This window comes from Pseudonaja textilis, chromosome 1 (genome assembly GCF_049901715.1).
Source record: "Pseudonaja textilis isolate UNSWEBS1 chromosome 1, rPseTex1.2, whole genome shotgun sequence".
Lineage (NCBI taxonomy): Eukaryota > Metazoa > Chordata > Lepidosauria > Squamata > Elapidae > Pseudonaja > Pseudonaja textilis.
The window spans coordinates 164708775-164721647 of record NC_141990.1 but is presented as its reverse complement, the minus strand read 5'-3'; the positions used below and the strand labels follow the sequence as shown (position 1 = coordinate 164721647).

At 35.3% G+C, this 12873-nt stretch overlaps 2 protein-coding genes across 14 annotated transcripts in view; one reads left to right on the top strand and one right to left on the bottom strand.

The window, feature by feature from the left end:
* Positions 1–12873, bottom strand: part of KANSL1L (KAT8 regulatory NSL complex subunit 1 like) — a 48948-nt gene that overhangs the window by 17229 nt on the left and 18846 nt on the right. For 6 of the 10 annotated variants that reach the window (XM_087941482.1, XM_087941378.1, XM_087941547.1 and 3 more), the window contains 5 exons: positions 11287–11408; positions 9087–9291; positions 6083–6233; positions 4749–4859; positions 3166–3300 (listed from right to left, as the gene is read on the bottom strand). In XM_087941482.1, the coding sequence (XP_087797608.1) occupies positions 3166–3300; positions 4749–4859; positions 6083–6233; positions 9087–9291; positions 11287–11408 (724 nt within the window). The remainder of the gene's footprint in view (positions 1–3165; positions 3301–4748; positions 4860–6082; positions 6234–9086; positions 9292–11286; positions 11409–12873) is intronic. The other 4 variants (XM_087941606.1, XM_087941331.1, XM_087941672.1 and 1 more) reach the window with 2 other exon arrangements.
* The window catches only part of RPE (ribulose-5-phosphate-3-epimerase), a 45485-nt gene that overhangs the window by 28965 nt on the left and 3647 nt on the right, over positions 1–12873 (top strand). For 2 of the 4 annotated variants that reach the window (XM_087942078.1, XM_087941853.1), the window contains exons 6-7: positions 10092–10207; positions 11326–11414. The exons of 1 other annotated variant lie outside the window; for it this stretch is intronic. In XM_087942078.1, coding sequence (XP_087798204.1) covers positions 10092–10207; positions 11326–11365 — 156 coding nt within the window. In that variant the 3' untranslated portion in view covers positions 11366–11414. Of the gene's footprint in view, positions 1–9515; positions 9607–10091; positions 10208–11325; positions 11422–12873 lie in introns of those variants that run through there. One more of the 4 variants, XM_087941974.1, reaches the window with a different exon arrangement.

Genomic DNA, 12873 nt, shown 5'->3' with positions numbered 1-12873 from the left:
TATTTCCAGGTGGTACTCTCTGTTGTTTACAAGTTCCACCCTTTCTTTTTTCCTCCACTTTCCTCCTTTTGAAGGCGTTAGAATATCCAGAAAGTCTTTATTTTCCCCTTGACACTTTAATTTCAGCTTAAAATTGCCTGTTAGTGGCAAAGTAAATTAACACAAATGTCTTACTTAAATCTCTTCTTTTCAGCATTCAAAGACAATTGCAACTGTCCATGTGAGAAAGAATTTTTCCCCCCCTTTTCCCTCTCTTCTCCGCCGCTTTAAAAATCTTCTTTTAGGAATAACACTCTTAATAATTTTAGATCCAGGGTATCTTGCTTAGATGTTATCTCTGTTTAGCCCGGTCTGTCAAGCTCTCCCTTTTGTCTTCCCTCCTGCTCAATCTTGTCCGGTCAGGTTCCTCTTTGAGGTGGCCATTTCTGACCACCACTGCAACCGCCTTCAGGAAAGGGAGTAATGACCAGCCAAGGAGGAGAGATGTGGCTCCCCTTGACTCAGCTGGCAGTTTCCCCCCTCTTCACCACCTCTACAGGGTGGCTTCAGCCCTTATTCAAAGGATCAGGGCGCTCCAGCGGCGAGCATGGATCGAAACCACGCATGATTGTGGATTTCGGTCCGTTGCCAAAGAAGCCCAAACCGGAAGTCGCAACACAACTTCTGAAGGAAAGCCGTTCCATTGGTTTATTGTTTTCACTGTTAGGAAATTTATTCAATCCTAGGGTGCTTCTCTCCTTGATTAATTTCCATCCATTGTTTCTTGTCTTGCCTTCTGGCGCTTTGGAAAATAGGTTAACCCACTCTTCTTTGTGGCAGCCCCTCAAATATTGGAACACTGTTATCATGTCACCCTTGCTCCTTCTTTTCACTGGACTAGACAAACCCAATTTCTGCAACTGTTCTTTATATGTTTTAGTACTCGGCCCCCTAATAATCTTTGTTGCTCTTTCCTGCATTCTTTCCAGTCTCTACATCTTTTTTCATTATATGGTGAACAAAACTGGATGCATTATATTTCACATGATCTTGATTTTATCCCTCTGTTAAAGCAACCTAGGATTGTGTTGGCTTTTTTTGTGGCTGCTGTACATTGGTGGCTCATATTTAAGTGATTGTCCTCTAGGATTCCAAGATTCCTCACAGTTCTGCTATTGAGCTAGGTTTCATGTAATCTATAGCAGTACATTTGATTTTTCTTGCCTAAGTGTAAAACCTTACTTTTCTCTACACTGAATTTCATTTTGTGGATAGAGCCCACTAGATGTATAAATATGGAAATATTCACTCATTACCACAAAATTGGTTGTCCATACTACCATCAGTTTTAGACCTTGAGTCGTATACTGTACTAAAAGGAAACATCTTTTTAATTAATTTATTCAAACTTTTAAGCAACCTTTACTTTTTATTTTTTAAAGCAACCTAGAACTAAGGAGAAATTTCCTGACAGTGAGAATAATAAACAAGTGGAACTTCTTCAGAAGTTGTGGGTGCTCTGTCACTGGAGGCTTTTAAAAAGATACTGGACAGCCACATATCTGAATGGTATAAGGTCTCCTGCCTGAGCAGAAGGTAGGACTAGAAGACCTTCCAACTCTGTTATTTCTATTCCATTGATAATGATTTTATGTAGAACCTATACAAAAGGTTCCAACAGACAGTATCGCTAAATTATTCAATTGTTTTCTTTAATTTCTTTAATTAAATGCTATTTTAGTTCATTGTGCTCTTTATTTCTGATTTAGGAAATGAGACAGCATGGTCCAGAACTTAAAATAACAACTATGTTTTCATGTGTATTCACATGAAATTCTGTCCAGTACCTTTCATCTTTGGAAGGGTTCAGTAAAATTAGAAATATTAACCCTGCCACCCTACTATTAACTTTTACATGTAAAATAGTGAGTAAAAATAACAAGGTCTTCTGCTCATTCCATTCTCATTCTTGAACCCCATGTACATTCCAATTTAGAGATACTTGTCAGGAAAAGTAAATTCACAGACCATATTGTTTCTTGAAAAACGACAAATAATCAACAATTTCATTTATAATACTAAAACCAATACCAGTAATTTATTAAATCTCTATATTGCCTTTCAACAACTTTTTAATGGGATCCTGTTAATGCATGTTTAGGAAGATTACATAGCAGAAACCATCAGTATGACAGAAAAGTGAGTGAAGGGTGCTTTCCCAAAACTTAACAGGTCTGTTGAACTCTGATCATATTAACATTGTAATGGGTGCAATAGCTTTAGCTTGAAAATGGAAGGATTCAAATATTACTGTCATTGGACATAGAGAAAACTTTGTTCGACCCATGGAAGCATGGGCAATATATTTACGATTCATTTTGATATTTCTCAAAGGGTTGCATCTTGGACAAAGATGTTATATATCCTAATCAGTGTTGTATAGCCTAATGAATTATATAATGTAAATGAGTACTATGGCACATGTAAATGGATCTCTTTGTTCACTTATAATTGGACATAAGTTTTAGCTTCACACAAAGGTTGAAATAAACAAACAAAAGTTTCCCCTTGAGTTCAAATAGAGAATTATTATTTCGCCCTATTGATTTGCAGTCATGGCTTGTTGTTAAAGTTCTTATTAATTTATTTTACTAGTGAAGATACATTTCCCCTACCAGAATAAGTCCAGTCCAAATTCCTCTGGGCAGAGTTTTAAGTCTCCAATGTGCCTTATGCTTTGAATCAGATATGAAAGTAGAGATCAGACTCTGGCTCTAATTTAACATTGGTTAAAAAACGTGTCTTACCACAGGGTCTTGCCCTCTTGAGGATGTCATGGAACTGTCACTAAAAGAGTTCCCTTGTAAGGAAATTATAGACAATTTTCCTCCACAAAAATATTGTACTAAAAAGCAGCTATGTTCGAGAGATGTTGCTCATTAACAATGACATGTTTCTCATTGTAAATGTAGAATGCTAAATTGATTCAGTTCTTAAAAGTATCTGTGGACCACTGCATAGGCTATCTTATAAAATGTGCCTCATAACTCACAGAATTAGATCATTTAGGATATAGAATAACTTATATCCTGGAAAGGTGTGGTACTCTTTTTTCAGCAGTGCTGGCAGGTTCATATTTAAAAAACCCTATCCAGTTTAATTGTATCATGAGTACTATGTACTTACCACACGTTTCACTTAAATGTCTTTTCTTCCTTCCCTCTGAGAACAGTTCAGATACTTTTGCCATGCTTTGATGTTTAGAACTGGCTTCATATCCATGGCTCAACTGTTGAAGAGGAGCTTTAATTTGATTAAAAACTGGGATTAAAAAAAACATATCTTTAATATGGTTCTTTTTCTATTTAAATCACACAGAAAATGTTTAACTTTTAGCAGTATGCTTTTAAGACGTTGAATTATTTTAAGCCAAAAATACATCAAAAGTGGTCAATGATTTCAGTCATAATTTATATATGGGCACAATTTATATATATATTCTTTGCTGTAAAATTTATTAAATACAGAAGGTCATGTAGAGATATATTTTAAATCAAACTGACTTAAGTAACTTAATTTATAAATTGATAATACTATTTTAGTATTATCAATTTATATATTTGAAAGATGATTTGTTCACTAATCAGGAAAATTCTTTAATAGCAACTTCTAGTAAAAAAAATCTGGTTTGATATATTCATTAAGTGTAGAGGAAGTACAAATGAGACATGAATAAATCTCATTTTCCGAAGGTGCATACAATATAAAAGATTTGGTCAGACCTTTTTCTGATGCATTTTCATCACAAAAATGAAATGATAATCTCAGTTCAAAGCAAGCAGATTTCGCAATTGTATTAAATATTAGCTGGATACCTGTGCTTCGCGATGAAACTTTGTGATTGGGGTATGCAGGATAAATTCGGTTCACAATCCTTGGCTCAGTGGTGGTTGGTGATTGAAACACATAAGGGTTTCTTTTCTTTTCTTTCCTTTCCTTTCCCTTCCCCTTTCCATTCCTTCTTTCCTTCATTCCTTTCCCCCTTCCTTTCCTTTCCTTTCCCCTTTCCATTCCATTCCATTCCTTTCATCCATCCATCCATCCATCCATATCTATCTATTCAGCAAAAGCGTTGTACAATACAATACTCCAACTGTTGTCCCAAAGGTGCTTTTTTTCAGGAGACAACTGGACTTTCTGGTTTTTCTTTGAAAATGTTTTGCTTCTCATCCAAGGAGCTTCTTCAGCTCCGACTGGATGGTGGGTAATAAAAATACTACAACCTTTGATGCCAAAGTAGCTTCCTGTTTGGAAGTGTGGTTTGCATCCTTTTAGAGAGTCGTTGAGACAACTTGGAGGTTTGTCTGTGTCCTCGGGTCACCTGAGTGGTGCAAATGGCTGTGAAGCTACTAAGGTAACAGAATGTGAGGCAACTGGCAGTTGGAATAGAGTTCTGTTTAGGTGGGGAGGGGGAGTAGAACTCCTTAACATCAGAGCGTGCTAATTACTGTATTAAGAAAGACTAATGATCTGATGGTCATTTTGAAAAATCCTTTCTTAATGAGCACCTAGAAGCCAAGAGGAACATATGTGCCAAATTTCAAGTTTGTAGGTTTTACGGTTCTGGAGTTTTCATGATGCTGTGTGGATGGTATTTCGCTTTTATATATATAGACTAGCTCTTATCAATCAAAAATATAAAAACAAAGGAAAAACCAATGAACTACTGAATTAAAAATAGTTATTTTATACTTTTTTATACTGCATACCATTAAATGGAGACATTTTGAATGCTAAACCAAGAGCAGCGCCTTCAAAAGTGTCACCTTTGATTTCATATTTCTTGAGTAAAGTTTTAAAATGAACATGTAGAGGAACATCTGCAAAAAATATTTAAATAATAATTTCATTTATTTATTTAAAACATTACATACATAGCTTCCCATCTTATATCTAGCCTTGGGTGGCTCAAATTAGTAATTAAATAAAATCAACAATAAAACAACATGATACATAAATATATTAAAACTGTAAATATTAAAAACCTGGCATCAAATTTTCGCTTACAAACCATGTTATTAATTGTATCTCTGTTTATCTAAAACAAGCACCATATTGTTCATCTTTAAATGTCTGAAGAGTCTAACAGAGTTCAACACATAGCAAAAACAAGAGATATTGTCATATTGTGTACATTTCAGCAGGTTTTAAAATTTATAGATTAAAATTTGCAGGAGATATGATGAAAATCTACATCACATAAATAAAGGCCTTAACCATCCTAGCACTTCCTCAAGAGACTGTTTCTCCAAAGGCAGAATTAAGCTAGTACTGATCTAATGTCTTTATATTTGCTTTTATCAATGCTTCATCTGTCTAAGATCAGCAAACAATCAACTAACATTGTTGAAATTGATCACATATTGTTCAGTAAGTATGATTTTTACTTGATACATCAGAATTACATTTTTATCTCACACAATGGAATCCATAAAGTATAATTGCTAGTCCTCACTTATTTATAAAATTATGGCCAGTTCTTATGCACTGGGTTCAGATCAATTATCAACAAGATCAATAGGTTCAAATAATAGTAATAAATTACTAAAACCTATGCAAAGAAATTATGGAAACTGTTCAGTTTTGAGATGACTGAGGAGGATATGACAGCATTTTTTCTGATGTTGCATCCAGATTTTGACACATATTCTCTATCAGCCCAGCGACTGAGACTACAGAATAAGATATAAAAACTGAAATTTGCTTTGAACATTGGGAAAAATAACTAACAATAAAAACAATTCTATAATGGAACCAATTAATTAAAAATGATATGAGTCCTTTTATTGGAAGTGTTCAAATATAGACCATACAAACTATGAACACATCAAAATAATTACTTTGCAACTGCTTTCCTAGTCCATGATTCTTACACACCAGATAATATTTGTTGATTGAACCATGATTTTCCAGTACACAGACAAAACTAATTAGAGATTTGATTATCATAACAATCAGCTTTAAGAAAATGTTCATAATGATTTTCACACTATATTAAGATTTTTAGAATAACTATTCATGCCATAGCGGGTAACAAACTTACCTGAAGGAAATGATAAAACAGGATGGAATGAGGTGTCTAGTTCCAACATGAGTTGTTTGTGTATACTAGAATTGGTGCTAAACTCGTAACTACTTCTTTTGCTGCTTGCAATCTCTTCTGTATTATACAAGGTACTGCCCTGATGCAAAGCCTATAAAATGGCATATAGATTTGAACAAATGCGATATTGATTTGACCAATCCTAAACAAACCAAGCTAAAACTGAAATCAAATCCAAACAAACTTCTTCAATGACATAGTTCTACTAGATTTTGATGGGCTATATTTCCCTTAAAAATGAACGGTTCATTGTTTGGGGTAATTTGTGCTAAACTTTTTTCTTAAATAATGACATTACAATGAAACTAAACTGTTCTAACTGTATCTGTTTTCTAACAACAGTGGATTTGGCCACAATTATCAAGCAATACATCTAACCTGAATGAATATAAAACAAATTATTAAATTAACTTTTTGTTACTATATATGCATACAAGTTTTAATAAAAAGTCATATATGACTGCATCATGGCTCCCTCATCACTGTAGCAGCTCCCTTACAATGATAATAACACATAAATTTGCTGTTAAAGTTAATGAAGTTCATGTTCTTATATCTTTTTATGTGGGGTTGAAGTATGGTGTTTAAAACATGTATTACCTTTACAACAAACACATTTGTGTCACTTGAGTACATTGGATATAACTAAAAGGACTCTAAAAGCTATCATTGTTAGAGCTGAGTTGGGAATACACTGTATATGTTTTGTTACTGATTTAAAAATTAGAGGGTATAAAACTTGGTGGAAAATTACTTTTAGGGAGATTGATATTCTCAAAATTATACTTGATAGAATAAAGTTCAATTAGCATTTATAACTAACTAACAAGTTGTATCAGAAGTTGTGGGCTTCCTATGTCTTGTTTAGCTATGTCTGGACAAATTAAGAAACTGATGCACAAAGATGCTCAGTAAAGTTGATATGCCAAGATGGATAAGCTACCACAAACATAATTTTGAAATTGAAAAATATATAACTACAAAAATGCCCAAGTATCTAAGAAGGATATTTAGCCAAGTGAGATTTTGAACAACCAGAAACATTGGTACAATATGGAACGTTAAGTTAAATCTCTATCAAGATTTTCAATCATTCAGGTCAGGGTTGCCCCAAAGGTGCTTTTCAAAAGCAACTGGACTTTCTAGGTTTTTTTCCCCTTGAAAATGTTTTGCTTCTCATCCAAGAAGCTTTTTCAGTTCTGACTGACCGTTGGGGGAATTGATGGGGAGTAGAAGGAACATTCTATTCCCCCACCATTCAGTCAGAACTGAAAAAGCTCCAGTTGCCTTTTTTAAAACACCTCTGGGTTTGGTTGAATCCCTTATCATAAATGTACATGTGTTTGAGGTATAGGAGAAACTGAGGATATAATATATATTGTATATTATTTGAATATTAGTTGTTTCCATGAGACCCATATCTCAGAACATATTTTAAGTGCAGAAACAATACAAATATTACAAATAAAATGCCCCCCTTTTTGAATAAAACAGTGCAATTGAGAGCCACATATGTCAATATAAATGAGATAAACTATAAAGTGATAACCTATCTATTTTGGTCGTAAGGTGGGAGAACTTTAATTGAAACTCGTTAAGTTACAAAGCCCTCAACCTGGATCACCCCAATGCACACATTAAATGAATGTAGGGGTGAATGCAGGGGTCATTAAATGTGTACGGGTGTCTCAGGGACACTTGCCTGCCTCCCCCCCCCCCCATAAGGGTAATGCAGAAGGAGCTGCTTTGCCTTGTTTGAAACCTGACCTGGAAGGCAAAGCTCTCTTCAGCCTCCCTCTGCATTGCCCTTTTAACACTTGAATCCTTCATTGTCTGTTTTCCATGTTACCGCACCAGCTCCTGTTTCTCCCTCTTCCTTTAAAAACTTTTTACCAGGAAATATAGAAACTGCAAAGCACAAACCATGGCTCATTATACTGTTTTGAGTTAAAAGAGGCCATACAGAAAGGCAGAATGCGGGGAAAATGCTGCTTTGCTGAGATCAATTTCCAAATGGCTGCTCCATATGGCCCAGTAAGAATGGCACACAATACTGAGTTCTACAGATTTCTGCAAGGCAAGCAAGGATTGTGAGGGGTGGAACGGGGGAGGGGAAGGGGGGGGAGCAAGCCCAGTGCCTTTGGGGACCTGGCAGGTCAAGGATGTTGGGGGAAAGTGATAGATCAATGTGCTTCAGCGTCTCTGCAACATTATGAAGTTGCCCGATCATTTGTAAATACAAATAACCGGATAACTTTTGTAAAATTCTTATCTTCTAATCATGGTTGTACATTGCTTTTGAGAGCTCTGTTGTAACTTTGAACAGTCATTAAATTATCTGTGGTACCTTGAGGATTACCAGTATTGTGATATGGCCTTATAGCTAATCAGTAAAATATTGTTATGGACAGATTTTTGTGTTTCATGGAAAAAAATCATCCTAAGAATCAAATTGTTTTTTAAAAAGTTACACAGAATCTGAGAAGCGATAAAATGCTTCTAAGCTGATAAATAAGATTGCTTGAAGAATTTATGAAGAAGTAAACCATTTTTTTCCTGACTTTTGATTTAAAAAAATGAAACCAAAAGTTAGGAATGGTGACTGCAAAACAGAAGATGGTTTCTGAGACTACCTTTATTTATAACAACTTAAATATCTTTTGGACAGAATTGCATGTAATCTTCTGCAATATATGCCTAATTTTGGCTTTGCATGTTTGATTCTTACTTTAAGGAAGTACAGAATAATATGAATAACATTTGTTCTTTCACTGAATCTAATTAAGATATGACATTTGTAAGACACATGAAAGTCTTATGTACAGCCAGCCTCACATTTATCCTCCATATTCAAGGCTCTCACAAAAAGAGACATAATATGCAAAAATAAGATATATATATAAATCTTAACACTATATTAAAGAAAATGGGAAAATATCTGCACCTGGTTATTCAAAGTAAAAGCTGTGTTCATTCTATATGGCTTTCTCCTCTGGAAACTCAGAAGTGATCTAGTGCGAGCAGATGTGCTCATTAGAGCAACCGTAGGTGTTTTCAGTTTCATCTTTTCTTTCCTCCTTCTCTTTGGATGTTGTTGATCAGCCAGGGAACTACTAGAAGACGAAATTTCTTCCTTGTTCTCTGATTCTCTGAAATATACTTAACTATTATCCCAGGTTGTGACGAATATTTAAAAAAAACCACACTACATAATATTAACTTACAGTTAATATTAATTTAAATATATTAATGTAAAAATCTATAGTTGTATCAGAATTAAGTAACTGATTTTATGAACTATAGCAATTGTGTTACCATACATTTTAAAGTAATATAAAGAAGGGAGTGGGCTTTTCTTTTGTCCCGAAAACAGGACAAGAAAAAATGCATTGAAAACAACAGGAAAGTACATTCAAGTTGGGAATTAGTAGCAATTTCCTGATAGTAATCAGCTACTATAACAGGTAAGTAGATTCAGGTTGGAAATTAGTAGTAATTTCCTGATAGTAATCAGCTACTAATAGTTTGCCTCATTAAGTGCTAAGTTCCTCTTCACAGAAAGTCTTCAAACAACTGTTGAACAACCATAGATTCAAAATATTTTAGCAGATGCATTGAGCAATTGTTGGACTACAAGAAATAATTTCCAACTCTAAGGATCCATGACAGTTGTTCTTTGGTTCATACATTCTTTTTTTTTACTTAATTAATATATGCATAAATAATATATGTTGTTCAGATATATTGCGTTACATTCCAGTGTGAATAGTAAAACATGAGATTTTGAATCTTTGGATACAAAATAATTAATTTCAGTGCCTCTAGTTTCCTTCTCCCATGAACAAATTCATCCATTTTCTACACTGGGCATGTCCACAACGTACTTGAATTTGGTGCTAATTCCCCTTGCTGAGTCACATGGCTCAAAGTGACTTCCCACTCCCCACAGTTCTTGGCATCAAAATGGTCCCTCTTCTTAAGTTGTGAAAAAGCCACCGGAATAAAGAAGCAGATGACTCAAAAGAAGGGGTCAAGTAGTCATATGGTCAAAAAGAAAATCAAAAAGTAAGAGGATTTGGATTTTTTCCCTTCTGTATAGGGATTGTTCTTGAACTTTGGCAGCCAATGAAATTCTTTGGTATCTAATTAGTTTAGTAAATATTACTTATTTGAAGTTTTGGGAATTCTTCTAAGTTTTCCTGAATAGTTACTTCTGCTCAGGGCATGGGTGTCACATTGTAGTCATGTGACATATTGTGACCTTTTCCCATTCGCAGAGATTGGGTGGGCGTGGCCTGCGTGTGACACATCTGGCCCACGGGCCACCAGTTTCCCTCCTGGCTTAGGAAATAAAGCCTGACATGTGTAAAGTAATGACAAAAAAGGCCCTAACCACAGATTGTTTAAAAATCTTGAGGCCTGTTCTTTAATGATCAATCACAGTTAACAGGACCACATATAATGAGGGCCACCTGTAATCTATACTAAGGGTAGGCAATGCAGTGCTTGTGGGCACCAATATGCCCATATAAGTCTTTTGCAGGTGACAGATTCCTGTACCACCTGCTTTTTTTATTTACTGAAACTAAATGTATAAGTTGTCATGATGTAAATTTAAAGCGCAAAACTCTAGCATCATCATTATTTACAGTAATCCCCAGACTTTGGTTTGTTATACTGCTCATTCTTGAAATGTGTCCATTACACAGGAAAGAATGTTAATCAAAAACTACTCAATGACTGCATATCTCCAGGCCCTGAATTATTGGATAACTAATTGGAGTATTTTTTAAAAAAATATTTCCCACCTTTATTATTTTTATAAATAATTCATGGCAGCAAACATAACTAATACTCCTTCCTCCTCCTATTTCCCTTGTAACAACACTCTTGTGAATTGGCTTGGGCAGAGACAGAATAACTGGCCTATGGTCACCCATTCAGCTTTCATTTATTAACATTTTTCTATTATTTGAGTTCCTTGGAAACAGCAAATTGTAAAAGTGAATCTTTTAGTATCTTTTGGGGGAGGAGGGGAGTTATCTGATGATGTTTAGTCAAGGTAATGCTGTCATTTTATATATATGCCCATATATGCTAAACTTACCCCAAGGTTAACCTTTAGTTTTTGAAGTGCTACCTACCTTAAGGAGATGCCATTAACCAATTCATTCTGTTTACAGGTTTTTGAAGAAAGTGAAGATGATGTTGGAGACAGATTAAGGGGAGCAATTAAACTGCTTATTATTTCACTCAGCTGAGCACTCTGAATGGTACAGGAAGAAAAAATACATTCAATTTAATATACTATAAGTACTTAAAACCAGTTGTGTCCATATTACACCTAAACTCCATGCTATATAACTGAACCTTACCAATATCAAGAGTTAATTTGAATTTTTAAAATGCCTTGCAAAATAAGACCATATCAAATTCAAATCCTAAGGAGATTTATGAAAATTTAGAAGACATTGATATATGCAAAATCCAAAACAAATTAAAACTGTGGTGTCCATGTTCCTTACCCAGAAATAATCACTGATATCTTGAGGTGGCAATCCATTATGGCTGCTAGCATATGATTGATTATTAAGGTTGTTTTCTGATACAAGCATATTTGAACAGTTGCTAATCTTAAATTGAATACTACATGTAAAGTTCAAGGAAAGCCAAGGTCAAGGATTGTAATTCTCTTTCTCCATAAATCTGAAATATTTCTTTTTGTGCTAATGAGCATTTTACCAATAAAAGACCTTCAAAATGGTATAAGCAGAAATTATATTTCATTCTTGCAGAAAATTAATGAAGACATAGAGAGACAAGTACAATTCAAATCTAGAATCTTCCTTAAAACTCCCCTCCTACTGATACATTGCCTGTTAACAATACAGGTAGTCCTCGACTTACGACATTAATGCATTCTGCCCATTCATGCTGGAAGTTGAGGAGTGTTAAATGAAGCACCTAACTAACAACTCCATTCTTGCTTTCCCCAATGAATTTGTTAAACAAATGCACAGGTTGTTAGGTACAGCATGGAGTGACTCAGAGATGGGGGAAACCAAGGGAGACCTAGTGCAGGCACTCCCAGGAGGCCTCCCCCTCCCTCCAAGATATCCTATGGCCTGCCCGTCTCCTGGATTCTCCAAAGCCTTATGGGCCTCCTCCATACCCCACCTCATTACCATTCACTTTCTTACATTTTGACGAGTTCAGGAAGTCAGGATAGAGAAGGCCGCTCCCTCGCTGGACCATGTGGCACAATCAAGAAGAAATCCAGTCACTTTTGTTTCCGTTGCAATCTTTTCCTCTCCAGCCAGCATAAACTACTATTTCTTCTTAGCTCTACCAGTGCTAGTTTTATGCCAAATTGCAGTGGTTTACTCTGGCTTGGGAGGAAAGGATTGCCATGGAAACAAAAGAGATCAAATTTCTTATTTTGTTCTATCAGCGCAAGACTGGTGTAAAACTAGTGCTGTTAGAGCAAAGAAGAAATCTGATCTCTTTTGTTTCCATGTAAATCCTTTCCTCCCCAGCCAGGGTAAACCATGATTTCTTCTTAGCGCCACTAGTGTAAAACTAGCATGGCAGAGCTAAGAAGAAATCGTAATAGTTTATGTTGACTAGAGAAGAAAGGATTGCAACAGAAGCGAGACTGGATTTCTTCTTGCTTATGCCAAATGGCCCAGCAAGCAGCCTTCTCTATACTGACTTCTTGAGTTCATCAAAAA